The 17242-nt window shown below is 39.5% G+C and overlaps 1 protein-coding gene across 2 annotated transcripts in view; it reads left to right on the top strand.

Annotated features, from left to right (window-relative positions):
• The window catches only part of HTR7 (5-hydroxytryptamine receptor 7), a 103801-nt gene extending 87654 nt beyond the window's left edge, over positions 1-16147 (top strand). The window contains exons 2-3 of one of the 2 annotated variants that reach the window (XM_087964183.1): positions 5687-6441; positions 13558-16147. In XM_087964183.1, the coding sequence (XP_087820309.1) occupies positions 5687-6440 (754 nt within the window). In that variant the 3' untranslated portion in view covers position 6441; positions 13558-16147. The remainder of the gene's footprint in view (positions 1-5686; positions 6442-13557) is intronic. The other variant, XM_026670686.2, reaches the window with a different exon arrangement.
• The last annotated feature ends 1095 nt before the right edge of the window (positions 16148-17242 follow it).

Below are 17242 nucleotides of genomic sequence, written 5' to 3'. Positions count from 1 at the left end.
TAACTGTTTAATTATTGGAATGGTCTTTAGAATAGTAGTATTTCCACAAAAGACTGGCTTTACTTCTGATGCAATTAAAAGAAAAACCACACATAAGGATGCCCTTGAGTTGACTTTGACTTCTGATAACTGTTTCCATGTAATTTTCTTCATATTAATTTTATTCTTAGACCATTATAAAAGTTACTTGCTCCTAAGGAGCATTTAATATCAGAACTAATACCTATGTTTCTCTTTTGGTAGGAGAACAATGATTTAAAATATTTGTAGTGCATTTTATCTAACATAAAAGCCACATGACATGTCCTTTTTTAAAAAATTGCATTAACCAAGCCATGAAAAAAATGTGGCTTTGAAAATGCCAAAAAACACCCCACCATTATATTCATTTAAACAAAATTAAAATGTTTAACTGCATTTCAGATTGATATTTTAAATATCAAAGATTAATCTATTTAGTTAAGCCAGTTTGACAGTTGCAATAAACAGAAATGTGAGATATAAAATCATTAATCAATCATTAAATGCACAGAGCTGAAAGGAACGGCATCCAAAATGTTTTGGGTGAAATCTGAATTTCCTATGAAATCTGGCCACTGGACATCTAACATCTGGAGGACCTCAGCTTTCCTATTCTCATTTGAAAGCAGTGGATGAAACATTTTGAAGAAAAAGCTGAAAGATTTACAAATCAATACAAAGGAGTTATTTCCTGAGGTGTATTGAGATTAACAAAACTAACAGTGATAATTCTAACTATTGAGTCAGCATTAAGTGGTTGTTGACTCTGCATTCTCAAGAACTCCAATCAGAAATAAATAATGTGCACATAACAGCAAGTTTCTCATGGTTCTTGCACATTGCTTTTTTCAAGTGTTAGGTAATATTTCCTGTTTAAAGTTTGTATTTCAATGTACTTGAGTACCATAGTACATGGCATTCAATATGCTGAGCCTTCGTAATCTAAAGAGCATTAATAGTATACTGATCAGATAAGTATTGGTATTATTAAGAATAAAACAAATAAGCTCTTATCCCCTGCTTTGGTCTTGAGAAAATGCTCTAATCTGAATTTATGTTTATTTTGGAGAGGGATGAAAGAATTCAAAAATAGGTTAAATCTATGCCTGACCAAGACCAATAAAAGTTTAATTTCTAAGGTCCAGGACAGAAAGTTGGATGTGGGTTGAATCTAGATTAGTACTAGTTTTAGAATGAGACATTAAGTTTAATTACTGAAATCTTTGATTCAAATCTCTGCTGAATTGGGATCCTCTTTGCGCCAGAATTGGATGAACTGGTGGCACAGTGGTTACAATGCAATATTGCAGACTAACTCTGCCAACTGTCAGCATTTTGATCCTAATTGGCTCAGCGTTGACTCAGCCTTCCATCCTTCCATGGTCGGTAAAATGAGGACCCAGATTGTTGGAGGCAATATGCTGACTCTGTAAACTGCTCAGAGGGGATTGTAAAGCACTTTGAAGCAGTATATAAATCTAAAGTGATATATAAGTCTAAGTGCTATCATATTGAGATACATAGCAAAATGGAAAACATTTGAAAGAAAACTAGGTAGCAAGAAAAGATAACCAAAATTCATGATTGGCAAGGAAGTCACAGAACACTGAGTGCTATCTCATGATAACTTGTAATGAGAAGAATGAATGACCTTGAGGTTCAGGAGAAAGATCAAGACAACAATCACACAAAAGAAATCTGAGTCTGGGGCAGAAATGTAGTATGAGAAAATATCTCAGACAAAACCTCTAGTTGTCAGAAAGATAAAGGGAAAGATGAGGAAAGTCCATCCAGACTTGCAAGAGTCTGTTACTGTTACCTTATAATAAACATACCATAGTATTATTTCATAGTATTATGCAGTTGTAAACATGGTCAACAGTATTAAGTATCTGGGGATGCAGATCACTAACAATCTGAACTGGTCTCTCCACACATCATCAGGGGTGGGATTCTACCAGTTTGCACCTATTCGCTAGATCCGGTTGTTAACATTCTAAGCAGTTTGGAGAACTGGTTGTTAGAAGAAATTACTGGCCTAATCCTGTAAGGAAGGCAGGAAGGAAACATTCTGGTGTTGCTTACAGAAACTGCCTCTCCGTTAACCCTTATTACGTTCTTGGCAGGACTAGACTTCCTGTCCCACGAACTTCTCTGGAGTTTTTTCCCCCTCCTTTGCTGGTACTTTGCTTGTGTGGAGTGACCATTCAAAGTTACAATGGCATTGAAAAAAGTGACTTATGACCATTTTTCACACTTACGACTGTTGCAGCATCCCCACAGTCATGAGAGGCCCAGGCGAGGAGATGCATGCCTCAATGTGAGTGATATTGAATTGGCCAGCCCAGCCAATAACATGACCACCAAGCCACATCCACCCGGTCACATGACCACCAAGCCATGCCCACCAACTAAGCCACGCCCACAGAACCAGTTGTTAAAAAATTTGAATCCCACCCCTGCACATCATCCTTAGTGAAGCGTGCAAACCAGCATCTGCATTTCCTGCATTGGATGAGGACAGCACAGAGTGTTTTAACAAATTGCATCAGTTTGATTTGGTGGCTGCAGTGCCTCAGAGAGAAAGTCCATACAGCGAGTGATAAGGACAGGAGAGAAGATTATAGGAAGCTTGCTTCTTGTCATTCAGGATATGTCTTATAATTGCTATATATAATCGCTTAGCACACAAAGCATTGTTAGAGACCCCACACACCCACTTCACAGTCTGTTTCTGTTGCTCCCCTCTGGGAGGGGAGTATTTCTAGCAGGATTACCAGATTCTGTAACAGCTTTGTTCCCCATGCCATCCAACTGGTAAACTCAGAAGATTCATTTTTCTTGCCATGTACATGTTTACATCTGAACTAGACTGTGTTGTTTCTCCATGTCACATAATATATGTGGGCATATGCATAATTTTGTGTTTATTTATTCTGTCATGATTACGTAGTGGTAGTGGAGGTGATGACCAATATTGGTGGTATTCTATTCTATTCTATTCTATTCTATTCTATTCTATTCTATTCTATTCTATTCTATTCTATTCTATTCTATTCTATTCTATTCTATTCTAGATTTTGATTTCCTAGTCTGGAGTTGACATCCATGCACTCACTCATTCTTGGCTCTGGATAGAGTGATAGTAGCCCCTGTTTCTACTTCCTACTCTTCTGCTGGACATTGTTTTCCTGACATCAGAATAGATGCTAATTTCAGTCCAGGATGGGATCATTTCATAATGGGTTGAGGACTTAACATTTAAGTCTTAAATGTATCCTTTGATCAGCCTTGCGTATGTTACAGAGTTATGAACTGTTAAGCAATCTATGTACAGTATTTCTACAGTACTTTCTACATTTCTGTACAGTACTTTCTTTTCATACTGTAGAAAATCTTCATTGTGGAATATTATTATTACTGTTATGATAATTGCAAAGGACTAAAAACGTGTACCATGTTTGTCAGAGAATAGCACATAAATATATTGTATTGTGATTGGGAAATAGCCATTACATTTTATTTCCCTACAAGCAACTTGGTGTAAGCAGTTCATAGCTATTTTAAGGAAATAGAGACAATGCCAGAATTCCCCAGCAATAGGACATAACACCTTCTTATGACTATCAATCTCTGTTCCATCCACCACAGCTTTGATAATGATTGGGACTATCCAGGATCTCCATAGGAATTTTCCAATTTATTAGGGAAGAAGAAAAAGAAAATTGGACTTGTTACTTGCAGAACCAGTTTTCTACTATTGAAATACTGCCATTGCTGTATTGGCTATGGAAGGAAGCCAAAAGTCGTTCATAAGTTGAAAGAAGATAACACAATCAGATGGAGATTGGGGAGAAAATAGGAGTTTTTAAGAGCATGTTCTGGTCACCCTCATAAAATGCTTTCCATGACGGGCACGAAAAAGCACCAACCTCCATTTACCAGAAGGCAAACTGGGGCAGGAGAGATTGCTCTTTTTCCTACAGCTTCTTGGAATGCTCACTACAATCTTTTCTTTTTTCTTTCCTTTCCTTTTTCCTTTTCCTTTGTGGTAGGAGGGGAAGAGGTAGGCCCAGCACTGTGAAGCGATACTTTCAAAAAAAGGCACAGAGCTGTAGCCATTCTCCATTTTTAATTTCTAGAGATGTGTTATATTATGAGTTGTGGTGGCGCACTGGTTAGAAGGCAGTATTGCAAGCTACTTCTGACGACTGCTAGCAGTTTGATTCTCACCGGCTCAAGGTTGACCTAGCCTTCCATCCTTCCATGGTCGGTAAAATGAGGAGCCTGATTGTTGGGGGCAATATGCTAACCAGTCTATACCACTTACAGAGGTCTATAAAGCACCATGAAGCAGTATATATTTCTAAGTGCTATTGCTATTTTCAAACAAGGCACAGAGCTGCAGCCACTTCCCCTTTTTAATTTCTAGTGATTGTATGCAGCCAATGTGAGCATTCCTGTAAATATTTTTTTTATCAGCTTTGATCTTTTAAGAAACAGTCCTGAAAAGGGTGTCTAGTGCGGTCCAAATTTCTTACTCCAGAAATATTGATAGAGCTTTGAATCCATAGCATAATTTAGCACTCTCTGTGGAGCACTCAGTTCCTTCTACCTTTGTATTTGGGGAACATCAGACTGAAGGATAGATAGAATTCCTGTTAGGCAGTTTGTTCTCTGTAGTCTGATAATTTAGAAATTGTGTGTTTAAAGAAGTGTGCTAATTTCGAAGACAGATGTGTGTCCCTGCATGCATGAGACAGGTTTATCAATTTGATCAAATTATTATTTGTTCATCTCCCCATATGGGGCATAAATGGTTCCAGTCCACAAACTGACAGTGAACATAGACTGCTAACCTTTTGGGGCTCCTGTGCCAAAAATTGTATGCATGCTGCCGCTCATGCACTTGCATGCCAGCACCCAGAAGGCAATGCGCCCACCCCCTGCGCATGTGCGCACAATCCCCTCGCCCCCCCTTACCTGCACTGTGCCTCACAGCTGATTTTCAGCTAGTTTGAGGCCTTTTTTGGCCTTCCAGGGGCTTGAAAAAAGCCTCTGCAGGCCAAATAGGCCCGTTTCATCACTTCCTGTAATACTGGAAGTGATGAAACGGGCCTATTTGGCCTACAGAGGCTTTTTTTCAAGCTCCTGGGAGGACAAAAAAGGCCTAAAAAAGGCCTCACAACTGATTTTCAGCAGAGGACCCAGTGCGTGTGTGCACAGAGCTGCTAGAAGGCGAGAGCAGCTGAAGCAGACGGGGCAACTCAGGAGTAAGGCTGGGAAGGGATAAAAGTCAGACCTCGATGAAAGCTTTGCAGGAAGCAAAGCAATTCAATTAGATTCCAAGTCCTTCTTGAATTAGATTCCAAGTCCTTCTCGTACTCTGGTCATTTTTTTCTGATACTTCCGTGTGTGTGTGTGTGTGTGTGTGTTCTGTTATAATTACTTTGGAGACTTCTGTTTTTTGCAGCATTCCTCAGCACTGACAAATGTGGGCTTATCTTGGGGAACTGTTTATAATGAGTTCTGGCTAGAAATGAAAGTAATTCCCAGCTTTGCATTAAAATAGGTTTTGCTTTTCAAACAAGTTTGTGTTTCAGTACGTTTGACGAAGCCTGGGTCAGAACAGACTAACTCTTGGTGTTTGTTTTTATCTTTCTAGGTATCTTGGCATAACTAGACCTCTCACCTATCCTGTAAGACAAAATGGAAAGTGTATGGCTAAAATGATTTTTTGCGTGTGGCTACTGTCTGCTTCCATCACTTTGCCTCCCCTGTTTGGATGGGCTCAGAATATTAATGACAACAAAGTCTGTTTAATCAGCCAAGATTTCGGCTACACAATTTATTCAACTGCTGTTGCATTTTACATCCCCATGTCAGTGATGCTGTTCATGTACTATCAGATCTACAAAGCTGCCAAGAAAAGTGCAGCCAAACACAAATTTGCTGGTTTCCCAAGGCCCAACGAACGTGAAGGGATGGTTTCAGCCAACGGCGTCGTGAAACTGCACAAGGAATCCGAAGAGTGTGCCAATTTTTCACGTCTGCTGAAACATGAACGGAAGAACATTTCTATTTTCAAAAGGGAGCAAAAAGCAGCCACTACCCTCGGAATAATTGTAGGGGCCTTTACTGTATGCTGGCTGCCCTTTTTCATCCTTTCTACTGCTAGACCCTTCATCTGTGGGACCTCTTGCAGTTGCATCCCTTTGTGGGTTGAGAGGACATTTCTCTGGTTGGGTTATGCGAACTCTTTGATTAACCCATTTATATATGCCTTCTTCAATCGGGACCTGAGGACCACCTACCGCAATCTGCTGCAATGTAGATATAGGAACATCAACCGTAAACTCTCGGCTGCAGGCATGCATGAGGCCCTGAAGCTTGCTGAAAAACCAGAGTTTGTTCTGTAAGGTCATTTCCCTTTTATTTACACTTACTTTCAAGTTCCCGTATAGACTTCCTGTTCCAAATAAAACCAAGCCTAGATCAAACAATCTGAAAATAGATTGCTAGACATTTCTTTATTTATGGGACCACTGAGTCATGGAGACACCAAAAAGGGTCTTATGTTTGGAGACGTTACGGGGAAAGTTGAGAAAAAGTGAAGGACATCCTATTTATGAAAATGAGTAAGAGAGTAAAAATCTAGGTTACTCGGCTACTGCATACCTGTAACATCCAGATTACTTTGTGTGCTAGGGAGTACTATCAGCAGAGACAAATTAGAGTACCAAATATGAGCACAACAGACTGTTGAATGCTCCCAGACAGCATTCAGATGGCTCAGGTGGAGATGGCCTTGAAGAAATAGAAGTCATTACAAAAACAAAAAGGATAGAAGTATTGCTTGAGTCCTGGGAAAGGAAAGTGTTAGAAAAAGAGTGAGGCTGGCTCCTCCTTAACTCACTGGGCTTATCAGAATGAGGGGAGAAAAAAAAATCAGACTTGCAAGGTTAAAGCTTGCAATAAGCTTCATTCTAGCCTTAATACGGAGTTAATTTCCTGCCTATGGTACCGTGGCTGTCCCTGAGGGGATACTGTTGTGGAACACTAATGCATTAGCAAATAGATATTTAGTTTCCAAAATTATTGATATGGCTTTTATTTTATAAAGCTGACTGAAAGAGATTGCATGGGTAAAGGTAGACCTGTTCACCTTTGAACGCTTGTAGCACCAAACAAAACCTGGAGGGCAGACAAACAGAGGTGTAACGGCTGAATTCTGAAATCAGATAATGATATTGTTGGACAGGAGCTCTTCTAGGTGCCCTCTTCTGTCAGTAGAACCAACAAGGAAAAGCAATGGGATAATGACAGCAACATTAGTGAAAAACAGAATCAGACTGAATGTGGTGTAGAACCTGTTTTAAGGTCCTAGCTGTTGCACTGATCGTAGTGAATGCATCATATTTTTCTAGGCACTATGTTGTCTGCACTGAATTGTCCAACAATGTTCAAAAGCCGATTGAATTCTGGACTCCCAGAGGAAGACATAAACTACTCCAGCCGTCTAGTATAATCAATTCATAAAATACTTAATAGATCAAATTGCTTGAATTCAGGCTAAACCGGACTCTAAAGTTTATATTGAGGTGGTAAAAGCTTCATTCTTGCTCTTCCTGGCTTGTAAAAGTGGTTATAAGATTGGCTGAGTAGGAACAGATACATTCTTCTGGGTAACATCCTGTGATTTCCTTCACATTCAAAGAGATAGTGCCAAGATTTCATTACAAGGAAAGAAGTCTCCTTTCAAAGAAATCCCCACTGATTTTTCATAATTTCTGTCTAGTTTCCAATATTCCACTTTTGCCAGCGCTGGCATGTTTCAAGCCCTGGAAATCCTTGTTCTCTTGTGTTCTCATGTATGACGACTATTTTGTTAACTTGCCTGAGATTCTTTTATATCCCTTTGGAGGGATAATGGTTCCTGTGATTCTGGGAAATTGTTGACCTATTGTGTTCTTAGGGTTTCAATTTTTCCCTCATTCTGTTTATCATAAATATCACATGTCTTGTGAATGTTACAGGCAGATTGCTGATTGGGAGTAATCGTAATGAATCACTTTTGGGATTTGAAGGAGAAAAGATGCATTAGAGCAGGGGTGCCAAACTCAAGGCTCACGGGGTGCTTAGATCAGGCCCTGCAGAGCCACCCTGGAAATAGCAAAGGACTAGTTTGTGGTGCCTCTGCCAGCAAAAACAGAGCTCAGGAGGCCTCCCAGGCTCCATTTTCGGCTGCGACGGCCTCCTGCTGCCCTCCACCAGTGAAAACAGAGCTTGGGAGGGCTATGCACAGCCCCACGAGCTCCATGTTCACTGGCAGAGTACTAGCAAAAGTGGATCCTCTCGGCCCCTCCTGGGCCACCACAGGTGTCCCCAACACAAGTGATGTTGAGCTGGCCATGCCCACCTGGCCATGCCCCCCCCCCCGCCCCTCCCCAGGTCAAACGCAACCCTGATGTGGCCCTCAATGAAATTGAGTTTGATACCCCTGCTTTAGAGAATATTGAACACTCATAGCTACTCCTAAAATCAAGTGTGGTTTGTCAGAGGATTGTGGATTTGCCATCCATAATGGCTTCAATATCCAGGAAAACAACTAAAGAGTTGCCATTGGCTTGCAAATGTTCTGGAGAACTTTTCCCCTTCAGATCCAGAGCATTGCAGGGTCTTAATGTAAAGCATAAGACTTTTTTTATTTAAATGGCTTTAAAATAATTTGTACTTTTTCCAGACACAATTCAAAGTGCTGATTGTACTATATTGTACCCTTCAGACTTGGAAGATGTGAGAGTTTAAGGAAGGTCCCCCTCTTAATTCTGGCACCGCTACAGAAGGTCTTGTATGAATGGAGAATTGGCCTTCATGCTGACAACTTTCAGTCCTTGTTCTCTTACATTCTCTTTCTGCTGACATGGCAAAAAAAATATATCATTTATTCAGTATATAGGCTGGTTGGCTGCTGAGTTGGATTGATGCTATCTGTTTATTAATGTTTTAATCAGCTTCATGTTTTGGAAACCCTTTCAAAAAACATTTGTGAGAAAGCTTGAGTAAAAATAAATAAACAATAATCAAGTTACGCAATGTAAAACATTGTTTCACTGTATATGTCATGGTTAATTAATTTTTTTTTTACTGATTTCCTACATTTCCCAGATTTCAAACAGCCAGACGATAGTGAATGATCTGTTAAAATAAGTGGGTTTTTTTCTCTCTTTTAATTCATTTTCTTGGACTATTTTAATTTGCAGAAGTCAAGTTTGAGATATATTCAGAAAACAGAAACACTTCCAGATAAAAACATCATTTTGCAAATTCCAACTTCCAAATAAAGGCCCTCCATTATTTATTTGGGACTGTTCTCAGAGATTTGGGCTAGAATTAACAGCTTTAGGAATTCCCAGAGCTGTAAACATAACTTCTGATTTAGTAGGAACCATGCCTGCTTCTCAGATAGCAAATTAAGATGGCATTCACACCTCACACAAAGCCATAATTCTTGAACATAACTTCACTTGTAAATTATCGTTTACAATCCATAGAGGTTAGGTTCAAGTATAACACTGGAGCCCAAAGCACATTATGCCTTAGCACCAATACATAAACAAAAAGAAGAGTAAAAACACACAAGAGTAATGAGTCATGGTATTCTTTAATTTGGAATCACTGAAGGGATGGCGAAGTGATAAGATTAGCTTTGTGGTTTGTGCTTCCAAAGAAGTCTTGACAAATACAAAAACTATCCCGCTTTCCCTACTTTTTTCAGGGTTTCTGGTCCTCATTTTGTGATATATCCTCTCACCCTGGGAGCTTTATCGTGAATAGGGTTTGACTGAGCCTGGCTCAGGAATAAATTCTTTTCTGCTATTGGTGCAGAAAAAAAAGTTTTTGAGACCTATTCTGATATTTGTTTGATAACTTCTTGGGTGATCTTTCTTGGATAATTTTGTGGGAAAGTTGATAATTGAGCTTCTTTTACACAATTATTTTTCTTAAATAAAGAAGGCTCTTCTTTCTTCCTCATTGAGGTAGGGAAAAATCAAGCAAAAGTTATAAAGAAGGCAAAAAAGTAGACAAATATCATGAATAAATGGAGGAGCTGAAAAGGACATTGACTGAAGATGTTTGACCTCAGAATAATGGTCCATCTCACCCCAATCTACTCCAACACCAAACCAGCAGTAAAAGGTGCAAAATCCTAAGCATTCAATTTCTTGGCTACCATTTGGAAATATATTTTTTTGAATCTCCTCCTGCTTCAGCTATGCATTCCCAGAAAGAAATCCAGTGTTTGTGAGTGCTGTGTTTGCTTTCTCCTTGGGCAACCTGCCTCATCCTAAAACCTCAGTGTGGAGAAACGGTTCCAAGAGAGAACTAATGGCATTTACTATATTTTCAGGATCTCCTGCAATAGAATCCTTCACCGGGCTTGCTAGGTAGCACCACCACAAACTGAAGACTGTTTCTTCTTTTGGTTTTGTGGAGCGGTGGGAATTTGGTGGGGAGAGGCAATCCAACTGTACAACCGGCAGAGTTGTTCTGACCCAACTTTGTTCCAAGTCAACAAACGCCAAACAGAGATACAAGCAAAACCTTTTAATGCTTCTCCGCGAATCCTGTTAATTCACGGTTAAAAGGCTATTAAAACTAATTGTCTCTGATAAGAACTAGCCTTGCCAAGGTTGTGCAAGGTTGCCAAAAGCACTAGATTAAGTTGCCAAGAAATATTCCAAACAAAAAGTCTTCAAACACAAACCAAGATAGTCCGAACTTCCACAAGGCTTGAAGTGCAAGAACTTCTTTGCTTCCTGCAAAGAACTCCGGTCTCTCAGGCTGGCTTTTCTCTCTTAAGGGAGGGGCCGTTACCTTGCAGCCTTACTCCCGAGTCACCCATGCTGCTGCAGCTGCTCTTTTCTACGAGCATCACACGCAGGCCTCTCATCTGAGTCCTCGCTCTCCAAGACCTCAAGTGTCTGCACCTGTTGCTGGCAAACCACAACAAGAGTTGAAAGACTGAGCTAATATTAGTTAGCTTAGACAAAGTCATGATTGGCTAAAGGTGCTTCCCAGGAGCTCCAGTTCAATGCTAAATGCATTTGAGAATCTGCAGATGGTGAAGATGATGTGGGAAAATGTAGGTAGAAAATGCATTGGAGGGGAAATGTGCAGGAAGAGTTTATAAATCTGCATTTTACTTATGTGGAGGACCTTCTAATAACATTATCTGAACTGGTTGAAAAACATCGAAACTTTTAAAAAGCAGGTGTTTTGCCGATCTTTGTATTTATTTAAAGTATCATTAAAATACCCCAAAGGTCACTCAGTTTTATTAGTGTTCTAATGAATGAAACTTTTTTTTTTGTTAAGAGATAATGGAATATTTTTCCCTCTTGAAGATTTATCAATGTTGTCCTTTCCATTGAGCACAAAGATGCTCAACCGTGCTTCCTATTGTGGGTGCTTTCTAGTTTTGTAGACTTCCAGCTTTCATAATTCTCATCAATGACTCTGCTGGTTTGGGAATTTAGGTAACTGAAGTCTACCTTTCTAAATAGCATCTTGATTGGGATGGCTGTGCTAAGTCACATTAGTGCAAAAAGAACATGTAAGAGCAAACATCAAGCTTATGATCTCTACTCTACTCATGCAACCATAGTTTGTATTAAAAAAAATCCCTATACCATAGTTTAAGGAAACCATTTTAGTGTTTCATATTAACCTTAATTTGTAGAAAAACTTATTCCCTTCAGCTCAATTGTGTCCAATTCTCAGAGACAGTCTGGACAAGTTCCTGCAGTTAATTGGCAGTGTTATTCAAAAGTGATTTGCCATTGCCTCCTTCCAAGGCCAAGAGAAAGTGACCAGCCCAAGGTCATCCAGCTGGGTTTGTGCCTAAGATGGGACAAGAATGCATGGTCTCCTGGTGGTTAAAGCATCTAACCTGATGCCTTAACCACTGCACCAACTGGCTCTCAATGCTCTTGTTAAGCCAAAGAAAAAGTATATTTTTATTATTTTTATTGCTCTAATTTCTATTATCTTTTAAATACAATTTGTAATAGAAAGATGATTATAATACTGGATAGAGGGAGGCAATTTGTCTTGCATTCTAAGCGTTTCAAGTTAAAAACAGATGGTTCTGATCATTACAGAAACGCTTTGATCTTGAAATCACTGTCCTGGAATTTGACATTTTACGATCAAAATATTGGGTATTTTGATTAATGTAATATTTCAAACACAACATTATCATCATGAAAGCTGAACAGCTCGTATTGCTCTTTTTTTTTAAACCCTCCCCTTCTGTAAGTAAGGGGATATTGAGTTTGCCTTAAGATATGGCATTCAGATGTGTCCCAGGAGGGGAGAGATGCATAAAAATAAAAGTCAAGGTAACAGTTACAACTAAGTGAAGTCCCATTTTTTTAATATGTGTATCAACGCAGACATGGGCAAAGGGCTTTGCTTGCATGACTGTAATCTTGATTTTAATGAACCCTCCTGCAAAAGCCAGTGAGGTCACCATTTCCTAAGAACAAGTGCAGAACCTTTAATGGGAAAACTTCTTTTTGACTAAGCTGGCTTCTCTCCCCCCCCCTCCCCAAATGATTCTTCTCCAGTTTGAAATATATCCTTTATAAATTTTATGGTTTTTTTTTTAAATTGAATGTGTTGGTGAACTTCTTGGTGAATGCAGGATTCTTGCAATTTCCGTAATTAGAAAGTATCTAAGGATATCCTTCCTTTTATCCTGATCATGGATTAACATCCTGTCTACTTCTTTGGTTCCATCAGCTTTTTTTTTTCCATTTGGAGCAATGGAGGTAGCTGAAGTGTACCTTTCCCCCAAGTACAGCATGAAAACCAACCTAGTGGCTTATTATATGATGGCACATATAGCAGGCGATCTAGACACATGGAGAAAGAAATGGCCATTATAAAAGAGACATCTCAGCGTAGGGCAGGAAATAAGTCTGAGAAGGAGTAACTCTGTCTCAGTTAAACTAGGCATAAATTTATCTGGGGAGCTGCTTTGGCAGACTTTCAAAATGCTATTACATTGCCCCACCACCAATAAAGATCTTTACAGTAATCAAATTATTCTTTCCTAAGTTTGCCAGTCTCACAGGCCTTGACAGTAAAACACAGCTGCCCTCTGAATGGAGAAATAATGTCATGATTCATTTCTAGCTTCATCCAGAAGAAGCCAAGAGAACATCAACATCTTGACACTTGCATCGCAATGTCATCGTGCAAATGATGTCGTTATGCAATTATTTGTGACCTAAGTATGTACTTCACATCATTTGAACCATTGTGTTATTTCTTTCCTCTGGTGGCCTCTGTAGACATCCATGTCACCTGATCCCATCTGGCATGGGAAGTTTTGCTGGGCATCATGCAAGGTTCAGCCACCCTGAATTGAAAATATGTAAGGGGGAATCCACCATTTTGGGTGATAGTTGAGCAATTGAACTTATATAGAGTCTGAATGTTTGTGATTTTTTTTTTTTAACGAAACAGGAGGAACTCTGATTACTCAAGAAGGAAGAGCCACAACTTATGATTGAATGCTGATGGGACAAGGGGCTGTGAATCGGTGGAAATAGCTACAAATCGAGGCATTGAAGAAAACCTTGTAGGGTGAATAAAATGCTGCTAATCGACTTTGTGAGGAAATGCTGTAAAGGAAGTTTACAAACTTGGTATAACAGTATTAAATGTAATCCTGCCAATCCAGTGACATTTATCTTTTTCTCATTTTCCCTGTTTTGTTTCTCTTAGCAGAACAAATGCTACCTGTGCATAAATAAGCCCCTTTATATTTGTTTCGTAAAACAAATAACATCAGCAATAAGTAGTTTAGCCCATAGGAGGAATGGCAGACAATGAGCTCTTTGACTTCCTCTGAGAAACGTCCAACTTTGTTCCATCAGTCTTTTGACTTTAACAAAGGTCCTTGTGTATATTGTCCTCAGATCCAGCAGTGTCTACTAGAAAGGCGGGGCAAGGGATCAGTTTTGACAAAAGCATCATCCCAGTGTGATGCTTTTCTATGTGTGTCAAAACAGCATCAAAGGAAAACCCCAAAGGAGCTTGTGGAAATCACCACTAGGATAATTTTATAATATTTCAGTGAGCGATAGCTAAGTAACTTCTAAATTGTCAAGATTTCCTTTATAGGAAGAAATGATTGAATTATATGCCAGGCAAACGGAATAAATTGTCATCAATATAAACCTATCCACATTTGTTTCTTTCAAGGAAGCCAGATGGGCAAAGAATAATACAGTTTTAGTTCGGTTTCATAGTTTTAGTCCACTTCTTTTTTCCCCCTCTTCTATTGTTCACTTTCTTTCTAAATTTCTTCCTTTGGTCGAGGGGCTGAATGAGAATTGCAGTCACATGTTAGATTTATATTGCATAAATTTTCAAGGAACACATTTCCAAGTGTGAAATGGAAATAAACATTTAGCTGTTTTGATGAGTACCAAAAGGGGCCAAGTGTCACAAATGTTTTAGAAATTGTAGAGCTATGGTTAATTCAGAAAAAAAGATATATTCAGCACGTTAATACGTGCATTTTAATGCAGTTAGTTATTCAAGTTTTGTTAAGAGTTCCAAGCGATAGTCATGGGAAAGGAGTCAAAAAATCAAGATAAAAGCCATAGTCCTAACCCATCCCTTTTAAGATGTCTTGAATGTTTTAAAAAAAAGGGGGTGCAGGGCTTCAAGAAGTTGCAAGCCCCATTTTGGCTTCTTTGACCCCCCCCCCCCATACACACACACACATATGCAGATACTTCAGATGTTTTCTCATGGGAAATTTGCTCAAGATTAAATGTCAACAGATAACTAAAAAACACCTTCAGGCAGTAATTAGGAGTATTTTAAATATGAGTGTTGTTTGATAAAAAAAAAAGATCTGACCAATCAGCAGATGAAGACTACTAATTAGCATAGGCTCAATAAATGCCCTATTTATGGGTTGCAAGTACAGAGTATAGAGTAAACCTGGAAGAGGATGCTGAAGTGTATCTGATCCTCAAGTGGTGGATTTTGTCTTAAAGGCCCAATCTGCATATTTGGATTCCATGACATAAGTGCTATGCCTCCATTCCATTCCTCAGGGTCATCTACTCAAAGGTATGTATATTTGTGCTCCTGGTTTTACAAGCGGTCCTCGACTTACAACCAACCACAGTCGAGCCCAGGATTTAGGTTGCTAGGTGAGAAATTGGTGCATTTTGTCCCGTTTGACGACTTTTCTCGTCACATTGGTTAAGTGAATTACTGCAGTTGTTAAATTAGTAACACGGTTGTTTGGTGAACGTGGCTTCCCCCTTGACTTTTCTTGTCAGGAGTCGCAAAAGATGGTTACAGGGCCCCAGGGCACTGCAACCGTTATAAGTATGAACCAGTGGCCAAGCATCTGAATATAAATCGCAGGACCATGAGGATGCTGCACTGCTCATAAAGGGTGAAAAATAGCAATAGCACTTAGACTTATATACTGCTTTATAGTGCTTTATAGCCCTCTCTAAGCGGTTTACAGAGTCAGCAAATTGCCCCCAACAATCTAGGTCCTAGTTTTACCGACCTCGGAAGGATGGAAGGCTGAGTCAACCTGGTGGGATTTGAACTGCCAAATTGTAGGCAGCTGGCTGTAGAAGGAGCTTGCAGTACTGCACTCTAACCACTGCGCCACAGAGGCTCCTGGGTCATAAGTCACTGTTTTCAGTGCCATTATAACTTTCGGTCACTAAATGAACTGTTGAAAGTCGAGGACTTCCTGTACAAGGTTTAACTATCATTGTTGATTTAAATCCTAGGAAAAGATGTACACGAGAGTTTTGAGTCCTCTAAATCTTCAGATTACCCACCTGATCATACTCTCAGGATGCTTTGTGGGAAGCTAAGAAAGTTAATCTAGTTTATATGAAATAAAACTGTTCATATGAAATCAAACATGGCCCTTTAAGACAAATCTGCCTGAAAGGCCTGTCAATGCAATTATTATCCAATCACGGGTTCCTCTGCACCAAGTTGTCTCTCCTGTAACTGTTGTTACAGAATGTGTCGATGTTGACCATTTTAAATAAAGTTCAGTGTTCCAACATAAAAGCTTACTGTATTTATAAACGTCTTGAAGAAATGAAAATTCATTGTCTGAAGGAGAGACTTTCATGGATTCTGCTGACAACTGGAATCTTTTTTCAAATTGGGGAAAAAGATGCAAAAAAATGGCTTTGATCTGCTCTGGTTTATGGATGTGGAAAAATGGAGAAAATATTAGTTGAGGTGCAGTCTATATGTGCTTTATAGTTCTTCAGTGGTTTTTTTGGGGGGGGGTTTAAAGGATCTTCTGTATATTTACAATAGTACTATCTTTTGTTGATCATTTCAGAAATTATCTTAAATCAGTGCAAGTTACTCCAGATCATTATAGTCCATGTTTGGGAGCTAGAAATGTAGACTCAGGTGCTGTTCTGACCCAAACCTTGTTCCAAGGAAACAAACACGAAACAGAGGTTAACAGCAAAACCTTTTAATGATTCTTTACGAATTCTGTTCCTTCCCAGTTAAAAGGCTGTTTGAAACTAATTGTCTCTGATAAGAGCGAGCCTTGCCAAGGTTGTACAAGGCTGCCAAGAACCCAAGGTAAAGTTACTAAGAAATATTTCAAACACAAAGAGTCTCCAAACACCAACCACGATATTCCGAACGTCCACAAGGCCTGAGTGCAAAAACTTATTTGCTTCCTGCAAAGAACTCCGGTTTCTCAGCTGGCTTTTATCACTTGAGGGAGAGGTCATTACCTTGCAGCCTTACTCCCAAGTCGCCTGTGCTACTGCAACTGCTCTTTGCACTGGGCACAGGCTCCTCGGGCACCTCTTCATCACTGCTGCCAGCCTCCACAATCTCCAAAGGCAGCATTCCACTCCCTGATGGTCCTGGTCCCATCCCTGCATCACATGCAGGCCCTTCATCTAAGTCCTCGCTCTTTGAGACCTCAGCTGTCCACACCTGCTGCTGGCAAACCACAACAGGTGCTTTTTCAGGAGTTGGATGACTTGAGAATCTCTACAGACTTTTAGAAAAGTAGACACGAAGCAAAAAAGACATTTAAACATCAGGAAGAGGGGTGATGTGCAAATTTTTAAAGCACTCTCCTGTTTCAGTTGAGTAATTAGTTATTTGGATTTCC

This window comes from Notechis scutatus, chromosome 4 (assembly GCF_049901735.1).
Source record: "Notechis scutatus isolate UNSWTSFEM ecotype Mainland chromosome 4, rNotScu1.2, whole genome shotgun sequence".
Lineage (NCBI taxonomy): Eukaryota > Metazoa > Chordata > Lepidosauria > Squamata > Elapidae > Notechis > Notechis scutatus.
Note: the sequence above shows the minus strand (reverse complement) of the source record. Positions and strands in the feature narration are given on the sequence as shown.